This window comes from Lutra lutra, chromosome 5 (assembly GCF_902655055.1).
Source record: "Lutra lutra chromosome 5, mLutLut1.2, whole genome shotgun sequence".
Lineage (NCBI taxonomy): Eukaryota > Metazoa > Chordata > Mammalia > Carnivora > Mustelidae > Lutra > Lutra lutra.
In genome coordinates, this window is record NC_062282.1 from 40,575,678 (window position 1) to 40,588,204 (window position 12,527).

Consider the following 12,527-nt stretch of genomic DNA (forward strand, 5'->3'; position numbering starts at 1 on the left):
TTGGGTTTCTCTAAGGCAGAAGAAGAAAAGAGGGATAGAGGAGCCACAGTGATTGTGAATGAAGTGGAGATGCAGCACGGTGGATCTCAGGGGGAAGAAGATTCCAGATAGAAACAAAACAAAACAAAACAAACAAAAAAACCAGCAAAGACAAAACCTGAGGCAAGTTGTGGTTTCTGGTCTGACATGTAAGGAGCTTGTAAGTTGCTACTCCATTCTAAGGAGAAGTAAAAAGCTAAGTAAACTGAAAAAATAAAATCTTCTTAGATCCATAAGAGATGTGAGGTCACAGGGCAAACCACTATATCCATAGTGGAGAGAATGACAGACGAATACAGAGAATCCCAATATATCAGAGCACAAATCTCTGTAGGAAATAGTGCTATGGTAGGAAAACCTGAACTGTAATTGGTGAGTTGCTGGAGGATCAGTGTGGACAACTCAGAGTTAAAAACTTTTGGGAAACCCAGTAATTAAAGCATCCCTACACTTTTGTGAGTTTCACCCCTGGATCTCTACCAGGTCTTCACAGTGAATAGTGGAGAAAAATCTTCTAGTGCTTCTGGCAGGGGAAGGGGAAAAGAAACCATTTTTAAATATGCTAGAACATTCTGTTCTTTTAACAAGGTCTGACCTCAGGAGAAACTATTTAACCCGAGCCTAGCATGCTGGAGTTATATTGGGGCCCAACTGACACGGAGGAAAGGGAATAACCAATTCTAGCTCACTGTAGCCATTCTGTGCTACTTATGGGAAGGGAAAAAACTGAGAAGCACATGTGAAGTTCACAGTCCTGAGGCAGAGGCTCACTAAAAGACTGCAGCCTAATCATCATCATAAAATATTTCTCTTCCCCACTGTACCTTGCCACACATAACAAAAGGCCTATTTACAAAAGTTCCTTTTACCTAGTAAAACATGCCTGGCTGTGAAGAAAATATTACAAGGCATACTAAAAGGCAAAACAAACAAACAAAAAACCCCAAAACAAAACACCCCACAGTTGAAATAGAGAGAGAGAGAGCAAGTATAACAATCAGGTTCATATATGTCAGGGATGTTGGAATTCCAAAGCCTGAGAAATTAAGACTTCTCAGACAAACAAAAATGGGTAGAATTTATTGGCAGTAGACCTGCTTTGCAAGAAATGTTAGAAGATCTTCAGGGAGAAGGAATATGGTATAGATTAGAAACTCCAATCTACATAAAGAAAGAAAGAATATTGGAGAAGGAAGAAGGAAAGGTAGAATAAAATCTCTTATTTTTCTTAATTGATCTAATAGATAACTGTTCAAAAAAATAATAGCAATGCTTTATTTGGCTACACATTATGTGTGCTTATAGATACGTGAAATGGATGATATCAGTAAAACAAGGAACAGGAGGGAATTAGTATTATTTTGTTGTTATATTGCTATTCACACTACCCATGAAATAGTATAGTGTTATTTGAAAGCAGGTTTGGATTAGTTGTAAATGCATACTGCAAACTCTAGGGGAGCTACTAAAAAAGAAGTATAATTGATATGTAAGGAAAGAGAAAAAATGGAATCATTAAATGTTCACTTAAAGCCACAAATGGCAGAAAAAGAGTAGAAGACAAAAATGGAAACAGAGAACAAGGGCAACAATTTGAAAGCAGTAACAAATATGGTAGATAGTAACCCAATTCAATCAATAATCACTTTGAATGTCAATGGTCTAAATGTACCAGTTTTAAGACAAAGATTGTTGGAATGGATTGAAAATCAAGACCCAATTATATGTTGTCTATTAAAAAATCCACTTGAAATATAAAGACATACAGATTAAAAGTAAATGGATGAAGAAACATATACCATGTTAACACTAATCAGAAGAAAGCAGGACTAGCTATAATAATTTTGGACAGAGCAGATTTCAAAATAAGGAAAGTTATCAGGGATAGAGAAAGACATTATACAATGATAAAGAGGTCAATTCCCCAAGAAGACATAATTTGTAACATTATGCACAAACAACACAGTGGCAAAATACATGAGGCAAAAACTGACAAGACTTCAAAGAGAAATAGATGAATCTACTATTATAGTTGGGAAATTTCAACACCTCTCTATAAGAAATGGACAATCCAAGGGCGCCTCGGTGGCTCAGTTGGTTGAATGTCTGCCTTCTGTTTATGTCATGATCCTGGAGTCCCAGGATTGAGCCTCGCATGGGGCTCCCTGCTCAGTGAGGAGTTGGCTTCTCCCTCTGCCCCTCCTCCTGCTTGTGCTCACTCACTCTCTCTCTCTCAAATAAATAAAATCTCAAAAAAAAAAAAAAGGAAAGAAAAAGAAAGAAAAGAAATGGACAGATCCAGCAAGCAGAAAATCAGTAAGAACATAGCTGAACTCAACAACACCCTCAATTAGCTTTATATAAAAATAGAAAGGTATAGACTACTTCATCCAACAACAGCAGAATAAAGATTTTTCTCAAACTCATATAGAACATTCACCAAAATCGACCATACTTCGGGCCATAAAACACCCCTTAACAAATTTAAAAGAATAGATATCATATAATGTCTCCTCTCAAACTACAGTGGAACTAAACTAAAAATCAGTAACAGAAAAGTAGCTAGAAAATACCCAAATACATGGAGATTAAACAACATAATCTAAATAACACATGGATCAAAGAAGAAATCTCAAGAGAAATTAAATATTTTTTACTACATGAAAATGGAAAGACAATGTAACAAAATGTGAGAGGTAGGATGCAGTGAGAACAGTCAAAGGGAAATGTACAGCTGTGAGTGCATATATTAGAAAAGCAGAAAAATCTAAACTCAATTATCAAAGCTCCCACCGTCAGAAACAAAAACAGAAGAGCAAGTTAAATAAAAAGTAAATAGAAGAAAAGAAATAATTAAAAAAAAGAGCACAAATCAATGAAATTGAAAACAGAAAATCAATAGAACCAATGAAATCGAAAGCTGTTTCTTTGAAAAGATCAATAAGCCTCTAGCCAGGCTAAGAAACAGAACACAAATTACTACTATCAGAAATTAAAGAAGAAATATAACTACCGATCTCATGGACATTAAAAGAGTAATGAATACTATGAACAACTCTGTGCCTACAAATGTGATAACCTACTCGCAATGGACGAATTCTTTAAAAGACACAATATGCCAAAATTCACATAAGAAGAAATAGACAACTGCATAGGCCCAATATAATGAAAAACCTTCCAAAACAAATAGTACTGGGCCCAGGTGGGATTTTTGGGTCCCCCAAAATTGGGTACCCCAATAATGGGTCCGTGATTAAAGGAGTGAGACTGATACAAAGCGAAGGTCAAGCAAAGCCTTATTTCACGCCCAGCATCAGGAATCAGACTAACCGTCAAACAGACTGGTCGTGGCCGCCCCTACAGAGAGGACGACCCCTCCCTGCTTTCCAGACTAACTTTTGTAAAGCAAAGGCCATGTGGTTGGGCCTGGCCACACACAGGTGGCCAATGAGATTGTAACACACACAGGAAACTCCACAGTGATGCTAGGTGACCAATTGAATTACAATTTACCCTAGTAGACATTTGATTTAGCCTATCACACCTTGGTTAGGATTGGTGCCAAAAGGCTCCCAAAGGGCGGGGCTCATACTCCTTGGTAGCTAGGAGACAGTGTGCGCCACCACTGATTGAATACCTCCACCTGGTATGACCCACCCTTGTACTTGGACTTTGTTGCCTGGGACTGGTTTCCGGGACTTGTTTTAAGTAAGTTCCCCTAGGCGGGGCAAGGTCAATTTAAGTTTTACAACAAAATGGCAGTTCAACCAGGGTGGGGCCACTCTGGCTGAATAGGCCCTTACAGGTTCACTGGTGAATTCCACCAAACATTTAAGGAAGAAATTATACAAATTCCCTACAATCTCTTTCAGAAGATAGATGCAGAGGAAATACTTCCTAACTCATTCTATGAGGCCAGCATCACTCTAATACCCAAACCAAACAGATGTCACAAGAAAACTACAGATGAATATCTCTCATGAGCATAAATACAACAAAATATTATCAAATCAAATCCAATAGCACATAAAACAAATTATATACCATGACCAAGTGGGATCATGTAGGTATGCCAGGCTGAGTCAACATTTGAAAATCAATTAATATAACCTATCATATCAATAAGTCAAAGAAGAAAAATCATAATGATCATTTCAATAGAAGCAGAAAAATCATTTGATAAAACCCAAGACCCATTCATGATAAAAACGTTCAGTAAACTAAGAATAGATGGGAACTTCCTCAACTTGATAAAGAATATCTACAAAAAGACCTTATGCCTAACATTGCACTTAACGGTAAAAAGCCTGAAGCATTCTCACTAAGATCAGGAACAAGGCAAAGAAGTCTTCTTCACCGATGTTTTTCAACATCATAATGGAAGTCCTAGCTAATGCAATGAAGAAGACCACAAAATAAAAGGTATACAGATCAGGAAGAAAGAAAATCGTCTTTGTTTGCAGATGACATGATTGTCTATGTAGAAAACCCAAGAGAATCAATTAAATCCTTCTCCCCACCCCTAGAGCTCAAAAGTGATTATAGCAAGATAGCAGGATGCACAGTTAATATGCAAAAACCAATTGTTTTCCTGCACATACTAACAATGAACAAGTGGAATTGAAATTGAAAACATGATTCCATGTACCTTAGTACCCTCTGGAAATGAAATACTTAGGTATAAATCTGACAACATATGTACAAGATCTCTATGAGGAGAAATAAAACTCTGTTGAAAGAAATTAAGTAACTAAGTAAAAGGAGGATATTCCATGTTCTTGGATAGGAATACTCAAGATGTCAGCTCTTTCCAACTTGATCTGTAGATTCCATGTAATCCTAATCAAAATCTAAGCATTGAGATGCCTGGGTGGCTCAGCTGGTTAAGCATTTGCCTTTGGCTCAGGTCGGGACCCCAGGGTCCTGGGATTGAGTCCTGCTATGGGCTCCTTGCTCAGCAGGGAGCCTGCTTCTCCCTCTGCCTGCCAATCTCACTGTTTGTGTTCTCTCTCTCTTTTTCTCTCTGACAAATAAATGAAATATTTTTAAAACCTTTCAAAAATCCCAGCTTTATCTTCTAGATCAACACTCTTCATAAAGTTTACATGGAGAGGCAGAAGACTGAATCGCCAAGACAATACTGAAGTAGAAGAACAGAGAGGACTGACACTACTTTAAGTCTTCCTCTAGGGCTGCAGTTAAGCAGTGTGGTATTGGTGAAAGAACAGACAGACAGATCAATGGGACAGAATAGAGAGCTCAGAAACAGTTTTATATGAATATAGTCAACTGATCTTTGGCAAAGGAGCAAAGACAACACAAAGAGGCACAGATAGTCTTTTTGACAACTGGTGCCAGAGCAGCTGGACATCTGCATGGAAAAAGAAATAAACCTAGACACAGACCTTACACCTCCCACAAAAATAAATTAAAATGGATCAGAGACCTCAATATGGAATGCAGATTATAAAACTCATAGAAGATAACATAAGAGAAAATCTAGATGACCTTGGGCATGGCAATGACTTTTTAGACATAACTCCAAAGGTGGGATCCATGAAAGAAATAATTGATAAGCTGGACTTCATTAAAATTAAAAACATATGCTTCGTGAAAGACAATGCCAAGAGTATGAGAAGACAAGTCACAGACCGAGAGCAATATTTGCAAAGGACACGTGATAAAAGATTTATTTCCAGGGGCGCCTCGGTGGCTCAGTGGGTTAAGCCTCTGCCTTCGGCTCAGGTCATGATCTCAGGGCCCTGGGATAGAGCCCCGCATCGGGCTCTCTGCACAGCAGGGAGCCTGCTTCCTCCTCTCTCTCTGCCTGCCTCTCTGCCTACTTGTGATCTCTCTCTCTCTGTGTTGAATGAATAAATTTTAAAAGAAAAAAAAAAGATTTATTTCCAATATACAGAAAAATTCTTAAACACTCAACAATAAGGTAACAACCCTTATGGGCCAAAGATCTTAACAGACTACCTCTCTGCAGAAGATATATGGATAGCAAATCAGCACATGAAAAAATGCTCTACATCATATGTCATCAGGGAAATGCAGATTAAAACAATAAGATACCACTACACACTTACCAGAATGGCCAAAATCCAGAACACTGACAATACCAAATGCTAACAAGGATGTGGAGTAACAGGAATTCTCATTCATGCTGGTGGTAATGTAAAGTGGTAGAGTTGTTTTGGAAGTTGGCAGTTTCTTACAAAACTAAATATACCCTCACCATACAATCCAGTAATCCTACTCCTTGGCATTTACCCAAAGGAGTTTAAAACTTACATCCAGACAAAAACGTGCAGAGGGATGTTTATAGCAGCTTTATTCATAGTTGCCAAAATCTAGAAGCAACTGAGATATCATTCAGGTAGGTAAGTAATAAATAAATTGTGACCCATACAGACAACGGAATATTGTTATGGCTAAGAAGAAATGAGCTATCAAGCTATGAAGAGACATGGAGGAAGGTTAAAGGCTACATACTGTACAATTCCAACTGTATGACACTCTGGAAGAGGCAAAACTATGGAGACAGTAGAAAAGATCAATGTTTGCCAGGGGTTAGGAGGGAAGAAGAGATGAATAGGCAGAGAACAGATGATTTTTAGGGTAGTGAAACTAATCTGTATGATATTACAATGATAGATGCAGATACATGTCATTATTCATTTGTCCAAATCTATAGAAGGTACAACACTAAGAATCCTTATGTCAATTACGGACTTTGAGCAATAACTATGTGCCAGTGCAGGTTAATCAACAGTAACCAATGCATTACTCTGACTGGAAATGTTGATAGTGGGGAGGAGACTATGCACATGGATGAAATGGGTATATGGAAAATCTCTTGTACCTTCTGCTCAATTTTGCCATGAACCTAAAACTTCTCTAAAAAAATAAAGTCTATTAAAAAAATCCAAGGCACAAATGTGCTTGGCTTGTTCCAGAAATAGCAAAGAAACCACTGTGGTTTCACTCTAGTGGAAGAAAGAAATGGAAAGAGAGGCAGGGGCCAGGCCACATAAGGCCGCTCAGGCCAAAGGAAGAAGTGTGAAAATATGGGTGTGTAGAGCCATTTAATGTCCCCTAATGATGTGTTTTTATGAAGATGTAATGAAATAGAAATAGTTGATGGTTATAACGATTATGTAACTTATGAATAATATGCTCCGTTTTCTAGAGAAATCTTTTTTTTTTTGAGATTTTATTTATTTGACAGTGAGAGAGGGAACACAAGTAGGGGTAGGGAAAGGGAGAAGCAGGCTTCCTGCTGAGCAGGGAGCCGGATACAGGGCTCCATCCCATGACTCCATATGATACCATGATCCCATGATACCATATCATGACCTGAGTTGAAGGCAGCCGCTTTACAACTAAGCCACCCAGGCGCCCCACTAGAGAAATCTTTTAAAAACATGTTACTCTCTATGTCCCTGAGCGAACAGTTACAAATTTCTAATACTTGAGCACATTTAAAAAATATCCAAGACCCTAAGGGGCATTTCCAGCCACTCAGGTGCCACACAGCCAGGCACCATAGACAGCCTGTCCCTGTCCTTCACCAAACCTGATGACTGGCCTCCCATCAGACTCCTACAAACTGAACACTTGCATGGGCATTAGTACTGCAAACAACCTCTGACATCCAGTAGCTCCTCAACCACTGTTTCTAAGGAGCAGCCCAACCTGTCTGCAAAAGACATCACCTCAAATTCCTGGAATTTCCATACCTGAAATAGATTTTCAGTCTCTCTGTTTCAAAACCTGAAGCATTGCAAGTTTCATGTTACTTAACTCTTTAATCTAAAAAAGTAGCTACCAGATGAACAGTAAGGGTGAAATTCAACGTATTTATCCTAAATACTCTAGATTAGGTTCTCATAATTAATAAGTAAAATCAATTATCTTTTAGGTGTTTCATAAATGTTGACTTCATGTTTCCGACCACATAAGTTGTTGACATTGAAATTCAGTGACCTCTGTTGCTTACTGTTAAGAAGGATCGTAACCCAGAATTTTCAGCTAAAAATGCTGTAATTCAGAATTTGCTTACAGAGTTGAATTAAGCTTTTTGTATTAGGGATAAACACTGTGGGAGTAATTCTGGTATACTAGGTTGGTGGTTTTGTGCAAGATGCTTAGAATATCACAGCCCTTCCTTAGAATAATTGTAAACTCTTCTGGCCTGTTTCCCAGATTTGCTTGAAAAGGGTCAGAGGACAGGCTGAAATTAATGGCATATGAATTGTGAATCCCAATTAGAGGTGTCTTCAAAGGAATAATTAGGCTAGACTTAATAATTATGAGAAGAAAACGCTTCGGGCAAATTACACAGAGAAAGAAAAGAAGATGTGAAACAAGGCGACTTTGGAGATTGGAGTTGATTAATAATTCAGGAAGTGATTTTTAAAAAATCTACTTATCTTAAAGATAATATAAATTGAATGAGACAAAGATGAATGGAGAGAGATGGTCACTGATCTCAGATTAGGAGTCAGGTGTGAACACGGGGGTCCCTTCGGGTGCATATGCTGTGGGACTGTGATTTTAGGATCCCTATTCTGTTTACGAAGGACAGGGTTTTTGCCTTCCCAAATAACAGTAACATTAGCAAGAGCGGCAGCAAACACCTGAACTGTACTCCCCATTGTAGAGTATCTGCCATGTATTAATCTCTCCCTTTCATTTTCCTCATCTGTAAATTAGGGACTACATGATTATCGAATCCCACAACCACCCCAGGAGGGAGGTACAAGTGACTTGCTCAAGGTCATAACCTAGGTGGTGTCAGAAGGCAGACTCGAACCCAACAGCCTGACTCCGAACTGAAAGCTCTCTCTCATCCCCTGAGCTAAATGGTCTCGGGGAGGAGAAGGGACACATTCAAAATGCCAGCTCCCCGTGCCCACTTATATACTGTAAACTCTCCTACACCGACACCTCCTCCCACCCTCTCTACCGCCCGTAGCCTCTTAATTTGTCAAGCACAACACCTTCCTTACTTTGCTCGAGTCATCCTCCTCCCCTTCTTGCCAGAAGGTTCCAGCGGGTGGAAGATGAAAAGGAGCGGACAGCGCCGGGCACAGGCATCTTGTTTTTCTTCTTGGTGCTGTCGCTAATATCCACTGAAAATCCTTCATTAGATGTGTGGCTAAATTATTCTAGAAGCACTCACTGAGCACTCAGAGTAGGAACGTTTGTCGGGAATGCGACTATTAATCTTTCTAGGATACATTTTTTTAATCTAAGAGCCCAAACAATTCCCACACAAGGTTTCTGAGTGGAAACCTTCACCCGGCGCCTGACGGCGCGGCGCCGGCCTGGAGGGGGCAGTGGCGGCCGCGGAGTGGGCCCTGCCGGCGTGTGCGGCGGCTCGGCCATCGCTTGCTCTCGACTGGCGCGCGGCTCTCGGCCGTGGATTAGCGCAGCTGGGTACGTGGGAGGCCGCGGGCCCCGCCCCCAGCCGGCGGCGGCGGTGGCGGCCCAGCAAGGCAGTCGGCGCTGCGAGCTGAGCGGCGCGGAGGGCGCGACCGGCGGGCCGGGGCGCGGGGCTGCGCGCTGTCTTTTGGGCTCCGTTCCGCGCGCCGGGGCGCGGGAGACACCGCGGACCCCTCGAGCGGGCCCCGGGCTCGCGGCGTAGGGAGTCGGGGGCCGCCCGCCGGGGCCCCGGGACCATGGCGCTGCGCGCCCGGGCGCTGTACGACTTTAGGTCGGAGAACCCGGGTGAGATTTCGCTGCGGGAGCACGAGGTGCTGAGCCTGTGCAGCGAACAGGACATCGAGGGCTGGCTCGAGGGGGTCAACAGCCGCGGCGACCGTGGCCTCTTCCCAGCCTCGTACGTGCAGGTGATCCGCGCCCCGGAGCCTGGCCCGGCGGGCGACGGCGGCCCGGGAGCCCCGGCTCGCTACGCCAACGTCCCGCCTGGCGGCTTCGATCCCCTGCCCGCCGCGCCGCCCGCCTCCTTCAAGCCGCCGCCCGACGCCTTCCAGCCGCTGCTGCAACCGCAGCAGGCGCCGCCGCCGAGCACCTTCCAGCCGCCGGCCGCGGGCTACCCGTACGGCGGGGGCGCCCTGCAGCCGTCGCCTCAGCAGCTCTACGGCGGTGGCTACCAGGCCAGCCAGGGCAGCGACGATGACTGGGACGACGAGTGGGACGACAGCTCCACGGTGGCCGACGAGCCGGGCGCGCTGGGCAGTGGCGCGTACCCGGACCTAGACGGCTCATCGTCCGCGGGCGGCGCGGCCAGCCGCTACCGTCTGTCCACGCGCTCCGACCTGTCGCTGGGGTCCCGCGGCGGCTCGGCCCCCCCGCAGCACCATCCGTCGGGGGCCAAGAGCTCGGCCACTGTAAGCCGCAACCTCAACCGCTTCTCCACTTTCGTCAAGTCAGGCGGCGAGGCCTTCGTGCTGGGCGAAGCGTCTGGCTTCGTGAAGGATGGGGACAAGCTGTGTGTGGTGCTGGGGCCCTACGGTCCCGAATGGCAGGAGAACCCTTACCCCTTCCAGTGCACCATCGACGATCCCACCAAACAGACCAAGTTCAAGGGCATGAAGAGCTACATTTCCTACAAACTGGTCCCCACGCACACGCAGGTGCCGGTACACCGGCGCTACAAGCACTTCGACTGGCTATACGCGCGCCTGGCCGAGAAGTTCCCCGTCATCTCGGTGCCGCACCTGCCCGAGAAGCAGGCCACTGGCCGCTTCGAGGAGGACTTCATCTCCAAGCGCAGGAAGGGCCTGATCTGGTGGATGAACCACATGGCCAGCCACCCGGTGCTGGCGCAGTGCGACGTTTTCCAGCACTTTCTGACCTGTCCCAGCAGCACGGACGAGAAGGCCTGGAAACAGGGCAAGCGGAAGGCCGAGAAAGACGAGATGGTGGGCGCCAACTTCTTCCTGACTCTGAGCACTCCCCCCGCCGCCGCCCTCGACCTGCAGGAGGTGGAGAGCAAGATTGACGGCTTCAAGTGCTTCACCAAGAAGATGGACGACAGCGCGCTGCAGCTCAACCACACGGCCAACGAGTTCGCGCGCAAGCAGGTGACAGGCTTCAAGAAGGAGTATCAGAAGGTGGGCCAGTCCTTCCGCGGCCTCAGCCAGGCCTTCGAGCTGGACCAGCAGGCCTTCTCTGTCGGCCTGAACCAGGCCATCGCCTTCACCGGAGATGCCTACGACGCCATCGGCGAGCTCTTTGCCGAGCAGCCCAGGCAGGACCTGGACCCGGTCATGGACCTGTTAGCGCTGTATCAGGGGCACCTGGCCAACTTCCCCGACATCATTCACGTTCAGAAAGGTAAAGCCTGGCCGTTAGAGCAGATGGTCTGGAATATGTTGTTGAGGCTGAAAGGGATGATTTGGACAGAGGTACCCTAATCTGTTTCAGACTGTTCTACAGGTTGGGAATCAAACAGGGATGTGGACAGCTGGCCTCTTTTTCTGAGTGTATGAGGGATTGTGGGCAGGTAGCTGCCTCAAAGTATTTCCAGACAGGGAGTGGGTTACTCTTCAGAGAAAGTTCTGAGAGTACTTCTTATGACGGTGCTATCATTTTAGAGTTTGAATAGTTGGGTAACGAGCTTCTGGGATCTGTAATCTTGTGCCTAGGGTACAATTAGAAGAGGACCCAAACCCTGTTAGGCATCCATTTGAACACTGTGGGGTGACTTAGTGATGGGTTTCAGGAAGCACGGAAATAATGGGGAAGGATGGATATCTGCAAATAAAGGTCGGATATCTGCAAGGTAAGGTAAGTCCTATTTCTGCCTTCCACACCTCTCAGTCCCTGGCTTGATGGAGAAATTAGAATCACTTCTCTGAGGTTCTAGCCGGGGCAGTTTAAAAATGTCCGGTGTAGGCTCCTTGCTTGCAGCCTTTGTAGAATGAGGTGAGTGGCTCACTCTCACTGCAGGAAGTTTGAAGAAAATTAATCCTTTTAAGTTCAGTCATTTTGAGTTTGGAGTCTGTTAACTAAATTTAAAGAGTATTATTTAGGAAAATGATGTGGGAAACTACAAAGAATGCACAGAATGTGAATATCATGTCTGAGGGTGGTGCTTCTGTATTCCAGTGAGTGAGCTGCCCAACTGTCAGAGCTTGTTTGATTAGTAGTTGTTAGTGTCTCTAACTTCTGTTAAAGCGCTAAAATTTGGAGGTTTTTTTGTTCCTCTTTGAAAATGAATTAGAGCTGTAAAGCCTGGAGTGAGAGAACTGGGAGGAGTTGGAGTTAGGGAGGTGGTCTTGGCCTGTGAATGTCCTGTTCAGTGTGGGTGTGGGAGGAGGGAGGGAGTTACCTAGTCTAACTTCCTGTGATGGTGGAAACCTCTTTGGATCACAAAGAGGTTTTTGATCCAAAGTTTGGCCTTCAGTAAGGAGGTGCTCACTGCCTTTCTAGGTGGGCCAGTCCAATTATGAACAACTCTGATCTTTGATATACTCTTCCTTGCACTGAACTAAAATTTGCCTCTCTTGTTT

At 44.3% G+C, this 12,527-nt stretch overlaps 1 protein-coding gene and 1 long non-coding RNA gene across 2 annotated transcripts in view; one reads left to right on the forward strand and one right to left on the reverse strand.

The window, feature by feature from the left end:
- LOC125100730 (uncharacterized) overlaps positions 1 to 9,379 on the reverse strand; it is a 73,332-nt gene extending 63,953 nt beyond the window's left edge. The window contains exon 1 of the long non-coding RNA XR_007127633.1: positions 9,057 to 9,379. This is a non-coding gene — a long non-coding RNA (uncharacterized LOC125100730). The remainder of the gene's footprint in view (positions 1 to 9,056) is intronic.
- A 143-nt stretch (positions 9,380 to 9,522) lies between these two features.
- The window catches only part of SNX18 (sorting nexin 18), a 29,394-nt gene continuing 26,389 nt past the window's right edge, over positions 9,523 to 12,527 (forward strand). Inside the window, exon 1 of the mRNA XM_047729800.1 lies at positions 9,523 to 11,349. Within this exon, the coding sequence (XP_047585756.1) occupies positions 9,729 to 11,349 (1,621 nt within the window). The 5' untranslated portion in view covers positions 9,523 to 9,728. The remainder of the gene's footprint in view (positions 11,350 to 12,527) is intronic.